This window comes from Rhagoletis zephyria, unplaced genomic scaffold, assembly GCF_001687245.7.
Source record: "Rhagoletis zephyria isolate East Lansing unplaced genomic scaffold, Rhagoletis_zephyria_1.1 Rzeph_scaffold_00150, whole genome shotgun sequence".
NCBI classification, from domain to species: domain Eukaryota; kingdom Metazoa; phylum Arthropoda; class Insecta; order Diptera; family Tephritidae; genus Rhagoletis; species Rhagoletis zephyria.
The window spans coordinates 117,172-133,978 of record NW_016157234.1 but is presented as its reverse complement, the minus strand read 5'-3'; the positions used below and the strand labels follow the sequence as shown (position 1 = coordinate 133,978).

The following is a 16,807-nucleotide window of genomic DNA, read 5'->3' as shown; positions in this document are numbered from 1 at the left end:
ACTTTAAGTTATTACATACACTTTGATATAAATTTTTCCTTTGTTTTTTTTTGCTTTATACCAGCTTGACAGTGGAGCGGATTGAGAAAAGCTTTGCTTAAATAAGATCATTAAGCACCCGCTCCTGTGTCATCAGCATTTTGCCGCTGGTTTCTTCTTTTACATTTCGCACTTGTTTTCATTTAGCATATGTATGTATATACATATGTACATGCATGTACGAACGTAAATGAAATAATATAAATGAACTAAACGTACATATATGTATGTATATGTATATATTTACATATCTTATTACATTAAACGAGCAATTCTTGTATATATATATATATATATATATATCCATAGGGTTCTCGGAAACGGCTCTAACGATTTTGATGAAATTTTGTACACAGATAATGTTTTGGATTTTAAGGTTATCTGAGTAGGCAATATCTCCGAGAACACTCGTATAAGGTTGCTACCTATTCAAAATTAGTTACAAATTAATTAAAACATGATAATATGGTTATCAAATGGAAGGTATTTTAAAGATCCCTAATTCGAAAATATTTTTAATAAGGTTGCCATCTATTTTGAATCGCATATGTATTTAATTTTTTGTTTAGAAAATAAGGTAAAATATTACATTTTATGGGTACCAAGAGAAGGTTCTTAAACAATGCTTTCCCTATACACAAAATGTTATGTCTTAGGTGTAAGGTTGCCACTTATTTTCGATTCTCCACAATTTATCTAAAACAACGCAATATGGATATCAAATGAAAGGTATTGTTGAGAACTTTGGTTAGAAAATATTTTCCATCAGAGTTGCCACGCTTACTTATAATAAAAATTTTTATTTTGTTAATCTCAATCAACATTTTTGTTATGTATACATAGTACACATACGCTCAAGATATGTACCATTCATTTCAGCATATTTCAGAATAGGGTTGCCTAAATTTTACCTAAATTTTAGAGTAAGGAATTTACTTAATAGATATGGAAATCCTATTTTTTTTGGTTTATTTCCAAAATATTTTTTTAAAGCTATCCAAATCTTGAAATGTTTAAAAAGTATATGCACTCCGGGCAAAGCTCGGTCAACCTGGTACTATAGATTAACCTGTATACATGCCGGTAGAAGTTTTTTGAGTTGATGGACTCAAGTACATAGGCATACATCTAAATTTTGATAGTACTTAACTGAATTAATTTTTCCGGGTATTTTATAAATAACAGTAATAACTAAATTACATTGAAATTCTAAAAGTAATTTTACGAACGTGGGAAGCTTTTGGTTCAAAGCATCCACACTAACTATCTGGTTAAGATAAAACATAGATTTTTCATGCACTGAAGTACTACGTAAGCAATACCTACGAAAAATTCCTATAACTTAAAATTTTCTTTCACTAAGAATAATTGTTTTCTTAAGCTTACACCCTATTATCTTCGATTATTTTAGATTTGTAGAAAATAAATATAATTTTGAAATCAAATATACTGAAAATAATACTCTCCTGAAATTGACCTTGGTTAACATTTGGAACGGATGAGCATATAAGCGCCAAGATTGGCTAAAACTATTTTTTTCCAAAACCATGGATGGGGTGGTAGTGAGCTAGCGGATCGACTTCATCTTTGATTTGCTACATATCCGGCAAAGTTGAGAGAGCCCACAATGAGAGTTCTGACGAGTGCTTATTTACTTATAATACCCGTCCCTATGCGCGTATTTACTAAATTAATTCGTTTTGTTCACTTATTATTCTCTTTCTAGCTTAATTTTGTTTGTTTGTTATAAATTCGGGACTCTATAATAAAATGGTGCCGCATTGTAAATGTGGATGATTAGTTCAGTGTTTTAACGTTTATGATGAATCGATGTTATTGCCTAGTATGTTCTATGTCAAGATATGAAATTTGTTTAATGTGAATACATGTAATTTATGTGCAACCCTGTTTTCATCTCGCTTTGCTTCGCTGTCCGCTTGCTCCGTTATATTTTGAAGTATAAAATCGTAACTTTTCGCCAAACGGAACCATTTTGCTTAAATTTTATTGGACCACGCGTTGCAAGCGGGAGCGAAAACTGGGGTAAGTGTCGAAATATGTATTTTTTCCCTTTACTATTTGTACTTCTTTTAGAAATAAACGGCTAAAAAGCAAGTTCTACTCCAGCTCCTGCATTATTGCTGTGTGTACAAATTTTATTTCCCACTGGGTGGAACGCCCGCCGATTCATTTCTTCGCAATTTATTAAGAAATGCTACGTTCGCCGGTACGTCGTAGCCCTCGATTACAGCCAGAAAATTCAACGCCAGCCGTCCAAACTACAACAAAGGTTACAGAACCAAGTGCCAAACCTGTGCCCGCACCAAATACCATATTTGCAGCGAAACCAAAGAGCGCTCAGGTAACAAGTAGAGCACCTTCCAAGGCAGTGCAACTTAGCGCTCCAACGCGGACCACTTGTGTTGCCACCGTCGCCACCACTGCCACCGCCGCCGGCACTGCCACCGTCGCCGCCACTGCCACCGTCGCCGCCACTGCCACCGTCGCTGCCTCCACCGCCATTGAAACAACCGTTACCACCGCTATGTCAGCACCAACTACTACCATTAACAATATAGTCAGCCCTGCCCATCAGGTAAGCGAAATTTATACAACAAATAATAGTGCCTTTGCTAAAACTGATCCGGGGAAGGTCGTGTGTGCCAGCACCACCCCAATCAGTGTCGCACCTGCCAACGTCGCCCCAATCAGCACCGCCTATGCCAGCGCCCAAATCCCCAATGCCTCTGTCAGCGCCGACGTCACCAACGCCTCTGCCAACGTTGGTATCGCCAACGCCACCTCGGTTAACTTTGCCGCGCCAACCACCATGTCGTCAGGGGCTTCTCCCAGCGATATATGTAATATGAACTTACTTTTGTCCATGCAACAGCAAATTTCTAGGTTAGAAGTTCAATTACAAGATGCACAAACTAAAATTGCAGAAGGCGAGCGCCAACGTTTAAATACAGTTTTACCGCAGTTGACGTTGCCAACTGCAGCACCGCCACAGCCAACGTTTACAAATACAAGTGCAAATAATCGCTGCCAAAGTGTACCTCAAAATTGTGCCGTTATGTTTACCGGGACATCAGGGGCTCCGTCAGCTACAGCCGTGCCGTTTAGCATTAATTCTGTAATACATAGTGGTGCTATGACATGTAACGGGCCATTCAATGGGCCGCCAAACACTACTGTTACGAATTCGTCGTACAATCGTGCGATCGTACCAACTATATTCCAGTCACAACCTATCGTTAATCCACCCATTACTTCGCATGTTAGACAGCCGGTTCCGTGGGGTGCCGCAGCAAACTACGGTCCATCAGCATGGTCGCCAGCAGAACAGCACAACGATGTACTAGCCGTCACCTCTGGGCCTGCCGCCACGCAACTTCATGGTTCGTCAGCTACGTCGTCGAGTCCTGCAGTATCATTTAATCATTTGCAGTTACCACGAAAGATGCTGGATTTGCCACAATTTTCCGGGCAGCCAGAGGAATGGCCTATATTTTACGCGTCATATATTGAGTCAAGTGCTGCTTACAACTACACAAATTTCGAAAATAATCAACGTTTAAATAAATGCCTCAAGGGCGAGGCAAGAGAAGCGGTCAAGTCTTTGTTGATACATCCAAATAATGTCGGTGCGATTATAGAGCAGTTGTGTTGTAGGTTCGGTCGTCCTGAACAGCTAGTTCGTAGCCAACTTAAGGCGGTACGCGATGTTCCCTGTATTTCAGAAGCCGGTATCTATAAACTCATTTCGTTTGCTACGATTACGAAAAATCTAACCGTGTTTTTGCAGTCAATAGGGGAAGACAAGCATTTAACGAATCCGACATTGTTAGAGGAATTAATTGCAAAATTGCCCTTTAGTAAACGGTTAGACTGGGCAAAATATTCCGCTTCGATTCACCCACATCCTACTATTGTTAATTTTAGCAATTGGTTATCTGAGGTCGCAAGTTTTGTGCAAATGGTTCAAGATCACGAAGGTCGAGAGCCGAAGCGTCGGGCAGTGTTACACGCTGCGGGGGACCAACGCGTTTTAAAATGCGTCTTATGCCAAAACGAACATAGGGTTTCAGGGTGCCGCCGCCTACTTGAAGCTACCGTATCTGAACGATGGAAAACGGTAAAACGTCTACGTCTGTGTTTCAGTTGTCTTCAACCTGGACATGCAACTCGTAATTGCCGCCGCCGTAAAGTCTGCCCAGTTGAAGGGTGCCCTCGGTATCACAATCATTTGCTGCATGATGGTGAGGTAGGTGCTCTGGTCCCGTCTACTGCTGCCGCCGGGACACGATCTGCCAACAGTTCCGTTCTCAACTGCTCCGCTCACACTCATGGAAATTTGTTGTTTCGGATAGTCCCTGTGACACTGTACGGCCCAAATAAACGCATTGACACGTATGCGCTCTTGGATGAGGGTTCATCGATCACGATGATGGACGATTCACTTGTGCAGGAACTAGGGTTAAAGGCTAAACCAAGCCGGGTGGAGATCCAGTGGTTCGGAGGTAAAGCAGTTAGTGAAATGGTGGCTATCGTTAATCTTTGCGTCAGCGGTCTGGGTATGAAGAAGCGCCATTTACTTCGTAACGTACACGGTGCCGCCGATTTGAACCTTCCTTCACAAAGCCTTAGTAGAAGGGATATATGCAACGCCACTAGTTTTAAAGGGAAGATGCCTTTGCAGCCTTACGAAAACGCCATTCCCAAACTTCTCATCGGACTAGACCACTGCCACCTGGGATTGCCTACCAAGCCACTGGTAGTAAATCAAAACGGGCCGTACGCTGCATTCACGGACTTGGGTTGTGTCGTGTTTGGACCTTCGTATAACATGCCACTAAGGAAGCCGTCGTGTCTTCACGTCAGTACATCAGACCATCAAATGCGTGACATGATAGAAGATTATTTCAGCACGGAATCTTTCGGAGTGAGAGCTGCGCCACCCTCTGAGAGTGCAGATGATGTACGAGCTAAACGAATCCTTGAGGCAACAACGGTCAAGATACTTCATCGTTATCAAACCGGCTTATTGTGGAAGAACGACGTCGTCGATTTGCCTGAAAGCTACAACATGGCGCTAAAACGTTTGATAAACATCGAAAAGAGAATCGCCCGGGACCAGGAGTTCGCTAAAGCTTACCGGGACAACATAGATAGCTACGTCAAGAAAAACTATGCGCGTAAGTTGCAGCCTCACGAAGTCCTCGAAAGCAATCCAAGGACGTGGTATCTTCCTCATTTTGCGGTAGCGAACCCACACAAACCGGACAAGTTCAGACTTGTGTTTGATGCCGCAGCAATGTCACATGGAGTATCATTGAACTCCCAACTTCTCAAAGGGCCTCAAGAATATCGACCGTTGTTATCTATTTTATTTCATTTTCGACAGGATGCCATAGCCGTGTGTGCAGATATTCAGGAGATGTTCCACCAGGTGGTGATCCGGCCAGAAGATCGATATGCCCAGAGGTTTCTGTGGCGCAATTACGCAAGCCAGGATCCACCCGACGTTTACGAAATGACTGTGATGACCTTTGGAGCAGCGTGCTCCCCATGCTCAGCCCATTATGTTAAAGTGACAAATGCCTTGGAACATAGCGGCCACGATCCACGGGCAATTCGAGCCATCACCGATTATCATTACGTCGACGATTATGTTGATAGCTTCCCTTCCGCCTCAGAAGCCATAAGGATATCGCAGCAAGTGAAGGATATCCACAACGACGCAGGTTTCCAGTTGCGAAAGTTCAGATCGAATGCTCCGGAAGTCGTTACTGCTTTGGCCGGAGAGACGTCTATGTTGCCATTTAAGTCTAAGGAAAGTATGGACATCGGGAAAGTTTTGGGAATGCTGTGGCATCCGTCAAATGATCACTTCACCTACCGCTTAGAGTTTCACAATGTCGATGCGTCCATTATGAGAGGTGAGCGAGTACCCACAAAACGAATATTATTGAGTATCATCATGTCTATATTCGACCCGCTGGGATTCCTGTGTCATTTCACAATAACAGCCAAGTTGATGATGCGCGAAATGTGGAAACGAAACTTAGGTTGGGACGAGCCAGTTACGGGAGAAATAAACGCAATGTGGAATCACTTTCGGAAGCAGCTGCTCAATGTTGGGGATTGTCAAGTACCGCGCCATTATTTCCGGATGGGAATGCCGGAGTCCCTGCAATTACACATATTTGTCGATGCCAGTGAAGATGCATTTGGAGCAGTAGCGTACTGGAGAGCGGAGAATTCAGCCGGCGATGTAGAGGTTTCCTTAGTACTGGCCAAGACAAGAAGCGCACCCCTTAAGCTGCTAACCATTCCGCGTTTAGAATTACAAGCCGCATTGCTGGGGTCGCGAATGATGACAACCATAGCGGGGGAACATACTGTACGCTTCGATCGATACATCCTTTGGAGTGACTCGAGAACGGTGCTCAAGTGGATATCGAGTAAGCATTGCCGCTATAAGCCGTGTGAAGCACATAGAATAGCCGAAATCCTCAATGTTTCGAAGCCGTCGGATTGGAGATGGGTGCCAACAAAGCATAATATTGCGGACGAGGCGACGAGAGTAAACCGAGACGTGAATTTAAGTCCATCTTCCCGCTGGTTTACAGGACCTGCATTTTTATATTCAAGCGAGCAGTTTTGGCCAACTGATAACGTAACCTCTGACCTTTCTAGCGACCAGGAAGAGCTTCGCCCAAAATACGCACTTATAATAACTAAACAATCGTTAATAAACTTTGACAGATTTTCAGCGTTCAACACAGTTTGTAGAGTAATCGCCTGGGTAATTCGGTTCATAAACAACTGCAAGCCAAAGAAAAGAAGGACAACTATTGCGACAGATTACGGATTAACTGCTGTGGAGATTGACTCAGCTGAACGCCTACTGTGTCGACACGTTCAGCGGGAACAATTTGGTACTGAAATGAACAGACTGGGAAAGGGACTCGCCGTGCGAAAGGATAGCCCTTTGTACACACTCACGCCGTACATTGACGATGAAGGAACTCTGCGTGCCTGTGGTCGTCTGGACGCGATCGGATGGCTGCCATATGAGACGAAGCGCCCAATTATTTTACCACCCTTACATGCATTCACTAAGCTTCTAGTAGCTCATGAACATAGTAGAATGATGCACCAAAATACAGAGGCCACAATAAGCATAATACGGCGGAAGTACTGGATTCCCAATTTAAGGAACTGTTTACGCGGTATCATCAGTAGCTGTAATGTATGCAGGATAAGAAAGGCGCGACCTGTTACGCCGAAGATGGGGCTGTTGCCAGAAGACCGTGCGACACCTTATGCGCGGCCATTCACATATACTGGACTTGATTACTTTGGCCCGGTAAACGTGACCATAGGACGGCGAACAGAAAAGCGGTGGGTAGCACTATTTACGTGCCTAACCACAAGGGCCATACATTTGGAGCTTGCGTATGATCTTTCAACCGATGCATGTATTATAGCGATCAGGAACTTCATGAATCGAAGAGGTGTGCCAAAGAGGATTCGGTCGGATAACGGCAAGAATTTCGTTGGCGTGGCTGGTGAGTTGAGGCGGGTGTCTGATGTGTTTGACTGCTGCGCATTGCAAAGCGAATTGTCAAACAAAGGCGTTGAGTGGGTTTTTAATTGCCCGGAGAATCCCTCTGAGGGAGGAGTTTGGGAACGGATGGTGCAATGTGTGAAGAAGGTGCTGAACCATACGATGAAAGAGATAAGCCCAAAGGAACATACATTTAACAGCTTGCTGGTTGAGGCAGAAAATATAGTAAATTCGCGTCCGCTGACTCATTTGCCTGTGGCGCCAGATCAAGAAGAACCCCTGACGCCGAACCATTTCCTGTTGGGTAGCGCGAACACAGCACAAACGCCAAGTTGCACCGATCCTCCCGAGAAGTTTTGTTCACTACGGAAACAGTGGCGCATAGCTAGGCAGATGCGAGATCGGTTTTGGAAACGATGGGTGGAAGAATATCTACCAACGCTGACACGTCGGGTGAAGTGGTGTTTGCCCACAACGCCACTGGAGGAAGGAGATCTTGTATTTATTTGTGATATGAGGCAGCCTAGAAAAGAGTGGCGGCGCGGTCGGATAGAAAGAGTCTTCCCCGGTAAGGATGGGCAGGTTCGTCGGGCAGATGTGTTAACCTCTACCGGAATAGTCAGGCGTCCTGCATCCAAGCTGGCGAAACTGGACGTAGCTGTTTGTGAATCTGGCTCGATTCACGGGGGCGGGGATGTGGATGATTAGTTCAGTGTTTTAACGTTTATGATGAATCGATGTTATTGCCTAGTATGTTCTATGTCAAGATATGAAATTTGTTTAATGTGAATACATGTAATTTATGTGCAACCCTGTTTTCATCTCGCTTTGCTTCGCTGTCCGCTTGCTCCGTTATATTTTGAAGTATAAAATCGTAACTTTTCGCCAAACGGAACCATTTTGCTTAAATTTTATTGGACCACGCGTTGCAAGCGGGAGCGAAAACTGGGGTAAGTGTCGAAATATGTATTTTTTCCCTTTACTATTTGTACTTCTTTTAGAAATAAACGGCTAAAAAGCAAGTTCTACTCCAGCTCCTGCATTATTGCTGTGTGTACAGTTAAGATCAAATAGGATAGCCAAGAACATTCCCAGCCACTGAAGCAAGCCCAAATAAATGGGTCTCGATCGGCTATCCTAACAGCCCAAATTATTGCCTTGCAAGTTACCACCCTGCAATGTTCAATGCGGTTACAACATATTCTGAGCGTTCAGAATATATAAGCCCCAAGGAGTCCTAGGTAGGTAAGAAATATGAGTTTCAAAAACAACAAAATTTTTAAGATCCAAGTTATGAGTCAGCACCTGGTGCCAATATAAAAACAATAAAGATTCGAAATTTACATCTAAACTTGTTTATACAGAAATTTAAAATAATTAGAAAACAAAAATGAACAAAATTAAGCAGCTTCTGCCATTAAATGCATGTTGGAATGTGTATATGCACGTAAGTATGTATGTATGTTATTTGAAAGATATATAGTGCGTTCAATAAGACTCAAAGAACAATCTAAAATAAGAGTCCGAATGTAGTAATTTATAAGGCCGATAAGAGCCTAAAAAAGAGTCTGAAATTATTCATATGTATATGAGGCCAATAATTGTTTTAAAAGAATCCAAAATGAGCCGTATATGAGGTCAATAATACTCCAATATGACTCATATTGAGGCTCATTTGATGTATGAATTTAAGCTCATATAAGTCGACCTTCGAAGGAAGGGAATCACTCTCCTTACGGACTCTTAAATGAGCTCATTATGAGCGTGAAGCCTCCGAAGTAGGACTCCTTAAAGACTCATTTAAGACTCGAAATGTTTGCTGAGTTTATGCCACCAAAGCAAAAACAAAATACATGTAAATTTTAAAATAAAGTTCCCAAAAATTATACAATTTCGAAAAATCTGAATTTATCTACACAAATGTTATTTTCGTTTCACAAAAAATTTGGAATTTACCACTTACCGATATCGCCAACGATTCATCATTACTTTGACCTCCTTTCTTTCCGGCGTTAATGATTGCTCCTTGTCTTTGCGTAAACCCTGCAATGAATTATTCAGCACAAAATCGATAACAGCCTTCTTCATAGCGAATATATAGTCAGCCTTAATTTCATTGATGGTTTCGTTAAATTCGGTTTGCCATTTCTTTAGTTCTGGCCTTATGAGTAGTTTAATCCTTCAATGAGAGAAGAAATGTCGAAACATTAAGTACAAGCAAGACTAATTACTCTTGATACCACTCACTTGTTGAGCACACGAATGCCCATGGGTGCCACATGAATCGTGTCGATACCATGCTTTATATAATAGTAGTAACGCAGCATTTGTTTTTCATTCTTGTTGGGAAACTTCTCTATACCATCCTCGGCCATCATTTCGACTTCATCGTCTTCACAGGTAATTAGATCAATTAATTTCGTGCGAAAATTCTCTCGCTCCAAGCGCATTTCCATATATGTGCGCACTCCTGGACAAAAATCGTGAATATAAAATTAGAATTGTTACAGTCTTTAGCTGCTTCCGGTTGGTAATGCTTTCGCCAATAACATCAGGTTGTACTTACTCTCCTTCTTTCTCACTTTCTGTTTGTTCTTCGAACGCATCTCGCGTGTGTGGCATAATAAGCTATGCGGGAGCGACGTGGATAACATTCTTCCGTCAAAGATTGCAGATGTACACTCGGGCATATTTAATTCATACCAAAGACGACGTGAGCGATAGCGTGGATTGGCCCGCGACTTTAAAATGCTATTGAGGACATCCGGTTTGGGTCGATTGTAAACTAACTTCTGCTTCGAGCATGGGCGTTTAATAGCACCGGTGGATGTTGATGGCTGTGCCATGCTAGCAGAGCTACAAGGGTCAAGTTTTCATTTTATAAATGCATATTTTAAGAGATTGCAATTGTTTAATACCAAAAGGCGTTTGCATTAACATGAAAGTAAGTGTCAATAGTAAATATATATCGATTTTATCGATTTACGCTGGGCATAAAGCGGAAGTCGTTGTTTTAGTGCAATTAAAAAAATATACATTGCTGGTTTTTGTGCGTTATTTAATGTATTTTAAACGTAAATAAAACCGGACCTCCATAGGATGTGTATGTCACTTCACCAATGTATCGCACAAAACTAACGACTTCCGCTTAACGCCCAGCGCCATCTACAAGTGAACGACTGCCTAATTTATAATTTAAACGCGATGGCAGCTTCCTTTGGCCAACAGCTGCTTGCCGTCAAATGGCAATTTGACAGCCGCAACCGTCCGCATTTTGTTGTGCAACCAGGAAAGCTGCCCGAAAAGTAATTACCGGTGTTTTTACAAAATTCAAGTGTACAAAAATCAGGTGAAATAGATCTTACCAACGGCGCTAGTTGCTCCACTACTCTTCCAAGACCAAAAGTAGCGTATAAACGGGCTTATTAGCAATACACTATTTAAAACAACCGAGGAGATCCTCCTGTACTGTTCGCAATACGGGTTTTCCCAATATTTGGGAATTAAGCGCCTATTTAATGTAGTTTTTTTTAAACAATTCAAAACTTTTCAAATGCCTCCGCTCGCTTCAAAACTCAATTGAAAATTGATTTGATTTGTTTTCTATGAATAAACATGATATTGTTTGGTTTCCTTGGCAGCTCTTCACGTGTTATATTAGTTGCGTTCCAGATGCTTCACGATATTCACGAAATTCACGATTTGCAGGAACAGCTGTTTTCCCCATTAATAAACCTTATGGGAGGTGGTCACCTGGAACGACTTCCTGTAAAAACCTGCAAATCGTGAAGCATCTGGAATGCAACTATTGTCTGGAAGCCAACAAGTTTGATGCATTGAAGTCATTTGCGGATATTCCAAATAGGGAAAAGTTGTCAAATATGTTGCTGCAGCAATTCACCCGCGTATTCCACACCACACGCATAGCCTTAGCCGGTGGTGAAACGAGCGCATTGGCAGCGCTTCGCAAGAAGACTGGATATACATTTGCCAATTGCAAGAAAGCGCTGGAGATATATAATAATGATATAAATTTGGTAAGCGCTATACTTACCCACATACTTATGTTTAATAGTTTCATGCTCTTCAATTTGCTTTCAGGCAGAGAAGTGGTTAAATGAACAAGCCCAAAGTCTTGGTTGGTCAAAAGCCACAAAGCTCTCTGAACGTCCTACTGCTCAAGGTCTGGTAGGCGTACTTATTCATGGTAACATCGGGGCCATGGTAGAAGTGAACTGCGAGACCGATTTTGTCGCACGAAACGAACATTTCAAAAGTTTCGTAGATCACGTTTCACGTATTTGCGCCAAGTACACTGAAACCAATGATTTTGATGGTGATTTGTGGAAGGTATGTACCAGAAATATCTTAATTATGCATTATTAGAGTTAAACAATGAATATACACGCAGTGGCCAAAATATAAATCAGGACGCGACATCTTAGCAAGTTTTGGCTATTTTTCTTTTGTTTATTTGATGGTTGTTATTATACCCGAGCGCACTTGTGCACAAGGGTATTATAACTTTGTTCACATAACGGTTGTTTGTAACAGGCAAAACGAATCGAGATAGATATAGACAATTGTATACATAAATGATCAGGATTAAAAGAGAAATCGATTAAGCGGTGATTGTCTGTCTGTGCACACGATAACTCGAGTAAAAATTGAGATATCTTAACGAAACTTGATATGTGCACTTCTTTCGGGCGTAGGACGGATGGTATTGAAAATGGGCAAAATCGGACAATAACCACGCCTACCTCCCATATAACGGTAGTTTTCCGAAGTACGAAAACTGCGATATTTTAGTAACTACTGAAGATTATTCACTCAAAATTGATATTTACAATAAGTTTTAGACGAAAAATAAGAATATTATAAATTTTTGGAAAATGGGCGTAGCCACGCCCACTTATGGTCACATGTTTATAATTTGGTAACAGCTGCACTAATTTCTTGCAAACTTGACACAGTGGTTAACCTTGGTATAACATACGAAACGGCCGAAAATTTTAAAAATCTCACAATAACCACGCCCACATCCCATATAACGGTAATTTAGAGAAATACGAAATCTTCGATAAATCAGTAATTATTGAAGCTAATTTATTCAAAATTGATGCTTGCAACAATTCGTTACCAAGAAATACGTTTAGGATANGAGAAATACGAAATCTTCGATAAATCAGTAATTATTGAAACTAATTTATTCAAAACTGATGCTTGCAACAATTCTTTACCAATAAATACGTTTAGGATAAAATATCTGTATCTCTCTATATGTATCTCGGTAACCGTTCTACCAATTTGTACCAAACTCGGTGTGGTTATTGTGCCTGCCACATAGAAGCAAAACGTTGAAAATTATTGAAATCGAACTAAAATTACAGCCGCTTTTCATATAACAGTTAATTTCAGAAATGCTTGAAACTTCAATATTTCGAAATTAAAGGACGCTTATTTACTCAAAATGGATACACCCCGGTTTACCATGTAGCGGTAGCTTTCGGAAAGGTGAAAAACATATATTTAATACTTGCGCCGGGTATTTAATGTTCGGCTCCGCCCGAACTTAGACTTTCTTACTTGTTTTTCTATGAAAGAGCTATTCTTTCTTCTAACAAAAACCGGACCTCGTACAAAAATTATAAAAACTGCAGTTTCAATAATAAGCTACAAAACTGCATACGATGCTTTCCATTTCCAGACAACCGGTCAAGTACGAGCATGATTTTTAATTTCGACCAAACTCAAATACATTGTTTGTTGGTCCAAATAATGAGACACGTATTTTTTCTTTTGGCTCGGAAAAATTTTTCGGCCGAATTAAACGCGATTTTGTTTTTCAGGCAAAAATCGATTATTCGAATTGACAGTGAGAATTTTTTTTTAAATGCCCATAACTTTGTCAAAATTTAATAGATTCCAACAATATTTTTACTCAAATGTCAGTAATTCTTGCCACTTCAAGATAGAATGATATAATTGTTGATTTTCATTATTTAAAATTTTTTATTTAACAATAAAAAAGTGCAAATTTTTTTTTAAATTTAATTTCTCAAAGAGTGTATTTTTGTTTTCTCTCAAACTTTTTTTACCGGGAAAGAGACACTTTGAACTACAATCAACCCAAATCTCTAATAGCGAAGATTTTTTTTCTGAGTTATGTTTTTTTATAGAAAATATTCGTTTTTGTGGTACATACTACAATATTCTTATATTGTTTAACTAAATGGAACATATTAAATTTTGACAAAGTTATGGACATTTTAAAAAAAAATTCTCACTGTCAATTCGAATAATCGATTTTTTCCTGAAAAACAAAATCGCGTTTAATTCGGCCGAAAAATTTTTCCGAGCCAAAAGAAAAAATACGTTTCTCATTATTTGGACCTACAAACAATGTATTTGAGTTTGGTCGAAATTAAAAATCATGCTCGTACCTGACCGGTTGTTTGGAAATGGAAAGCATCATACCAATTTTTTTCTAAAGATTCGTTTAAAAAAAAAAAGATTGACATTTTTGTGAAACTTGCAGATTTTTCATAATTGTTGCGTAAAGTCTGAAATTTGGGTTTATATGGTTCGTAATGAGCTATACTTTCATAAAAAAATAATAAACAATAAAAAAGCAAAAGAAAAATTACCAAAACTTACGTAAATGTCGCGGCGCAATTTATCACCCGTATGCTGTAATCCGATCGTAACTATCAACGGCGTTGCCAACTAAATTAGTGATAATCGCAAGTGAACAGTGAAATTAAAAAAAAAAATTGTTTAATCATTATTTGAAATGACTTTTCCTTAATTAAGTAGAATACAAAGGATTCAGTGGCCGGCGCACTTTTGTCCCAGGAGGAAGAACAGCTTACAGTTGCATTAATATACAAAGGAGATTGTTCTGATCCATTTAGCTTAAATGATAAAATGTAAGCTCCCTCCTTTTAAGGGCCTCCATTACACTAGATATTGTGCCGCTTTAATTCTTGGAACGCTTTCCCGAAATTCCAACACATCCTCTTTAGCTCCTTTTACAAAACCTCGACCAATGTCCGGCTTTTCGCTCATGTATTCCACCAGTTGTTCGTATTGCGAGCGATTTGTTGTGATCTTCGATCTGTTAATTTTGTAAACATTTAATAATAAATTTTTTTTTCATATCATATTCATTTTTACATATTTTTGCGTTTACACTTTATTTTACTGATATCTTAAAACAATTTGCATCGCTCCGACACGAGTTGCTATTCGTACAAAATTTCCGACAAATACATAAAAATGACAGCTACGTCGGATTCAGGCATACCAACATTACGAATTTCGAAGATTGCCTACGAATTTCGAAATTACGATACGACAACGCGGATTTCAGCATACCAATTTTACGATTCGTAGCAAAATCGAATCTACGACGGATTACAGCATAGGGGTGTATATTTGGCTACTGTATGTACAGTATCGGTCATATCTATAGCACGCCATTTCAAAGTGATATTGTGTGCAACTTATGTTTATTTATTTATTTTTGTGAATTTTCAATTAAAATACAGTTCTTTCTCGTACAAACCCTATATAAACCCAGGTTTAACAATTTGTAGAAAACTTCAAAAAAGTGCAACGAATTTTCACCTAAATTTCAAACTTTTTTCTCGGAAGTGTTTGAATTTTTCTGAATACACAGTTTTATAGCCCAATCAATTTTAGTCTGATAATGTGCAAGTTCCAAGTGACTGAAAGTTACCGTTGATTTTTTAGAATTTTTTTCGCCAAAGGTGTGCGGTTTTCATACATATACAAATAAATTGAGTTTATTCATTATATGGAAGCCAATGCGACAAAAAAAATTCTAAAAAATTAACGGTAATTCGTAGCCACTTGAAATTTGCACATTATCAGACTAAAATTGCAGTGGCTAAAAAACTACTCAAAAAAATTCTACCACTTCCGAGAAAAAAGTTGGAAAATTAGGTGAAAATTTGTTGCCATTTTTTTAAGTTTTCTACAAATTTTTAAACTTGGGTTTATATGGGGTTTGTTAGAGAAAGAACTGTATTTTAATTGAAAATTCTTAAAAATAAATAAATAAGCATAATTGGTACACAATATCACTTTGAAATGGCGTGCTATAGATATGACCGATACTGTACATACATACTAGAGATAGGTGCGTGAGTTCACGCACGGTCACGTTGATGGTTTTATAAATCACGCACACTCATGATATATCATCATTGTTTATAAATGAAATATATTTTTATAAATCATAGTTTTTACGAAAAATACACCATAGAAATTTGCAAATTTCAAAATTACATTTCTCGACTGAAAAATAAGTTATTCGATCTAACTCGATGGCACACAGTGAGCTCTTTTAACCAAGGAATGAAACCGAAACCCAAACCGAAACCGTAACCGTTTAAAACCGTTTCGTTTTTCAAAACCGAAACCGAAACCGTAACCGTTATCTTGACCTGAAAAGGAACGATACCGAAACCATTTCAATCACAGGTTTCAATCGGTTTCCAGAAATTTACAAAAATAATAAATAAAAATTTCTTTGAAATAAATGATTTATTTAACCAAAATCAGCAACATTTTGCTAAAATTCTTGTTAAGTAGTAAATAAGTATGGCAAGGTAACTTTTCGCAAAAATCTGCTGATGACTTTGATGTTGTGAATCGAGAATCGATTAATTATATTTAAGTAGTTTCTTTCCCGTAAGTGGAAGTCATATTTTATCATCTTTAATACGCCATTTCGGATTTATTGTTAATTGCCTGGCCAAAGCAAAATAAGAATGAAAGTTAAAGGTTGTAAATGAAAAGAAAATGAAGGGAGAATGTTTTGATTGTCGGTCAGAACATGGTATTAAATGCAAACACTTGGAAATTGAATTTTGGTTTCACAAATTTGATTTTAAGTACATAGATTGAAAATACATCAACAGGCCATTCACTTTTCCTTAAAAGCACCAAGTAAATGCAGGCAACATGTAAACACAATACAGCTGATATGCACTTTGACACTTTATCCATTTTTACTCGGAGAAAATTTCGGGCTATTTCGGGCAGGAAGAAGAATACACTTACGATCGAATACGCTCGAATTTTCGCTCTCTATTACCCATTTTGTTGAGTACAGGCATGATTTATGGGCTATTTTGGGCACACGCGGGATCCCGCATTGCG

General features: G+C 39.4%; 2 protein-coding genes across 8 annotated transcripts in view; both read left to right on the top strand.

Moving 5' to 3' along the window:
• The first annotated feature begins 2,251 nt into the window (after window positions 1–2,251).
• LOC108382889 (uncharacterized) lies at window positions 2,252–8,323 on the top strand. Its single transcript, XM_017639259.1, has one exon. The coding sequence runs from the start codon at window positions 2,252–2,254 to the stop codon at window positions 8,321–8,323; it is 6,072 nt and encodes a 2,023-aa protein (XP_017494748.1).
• A 2,526-nt stretch (window positions 8,324–10,849) lies between these two features.
• Window positions 10,850–16,807, top strand: part of mEFTs (elongation factor Ts, mitochondrial) — an 18,169-nt gene continuing 12,211 nt past the window's right edge. Inside the window, exons 1-3 of one of the 7 annotated variants that reach the window (XM_017639317.1) lie at window positions 10,850–10,920; window positions 11,481–11,652; window positions 11,717–11,965. In XM_017639317.1, coding sequence (XP_017494806.1) covers window positions 11,497–11,652; window positions 11,717–11,965 — 405 coding nt within the window. In that variant the 5' untranslated portion in view covers window positions 10,850–10,920; window positions 11,481–11,496. Of the gene's footprint in view, window positions 11,021–11,323; window positions 11,653–11,716; window positions 11,966–16,807 lie in introns of all 7 variants that reach the window. The other 6 variants (XM_017639325.1, XM_017639303.1, XM_017639311.1 and 3 more) reach the window with 6 other exon arrangements.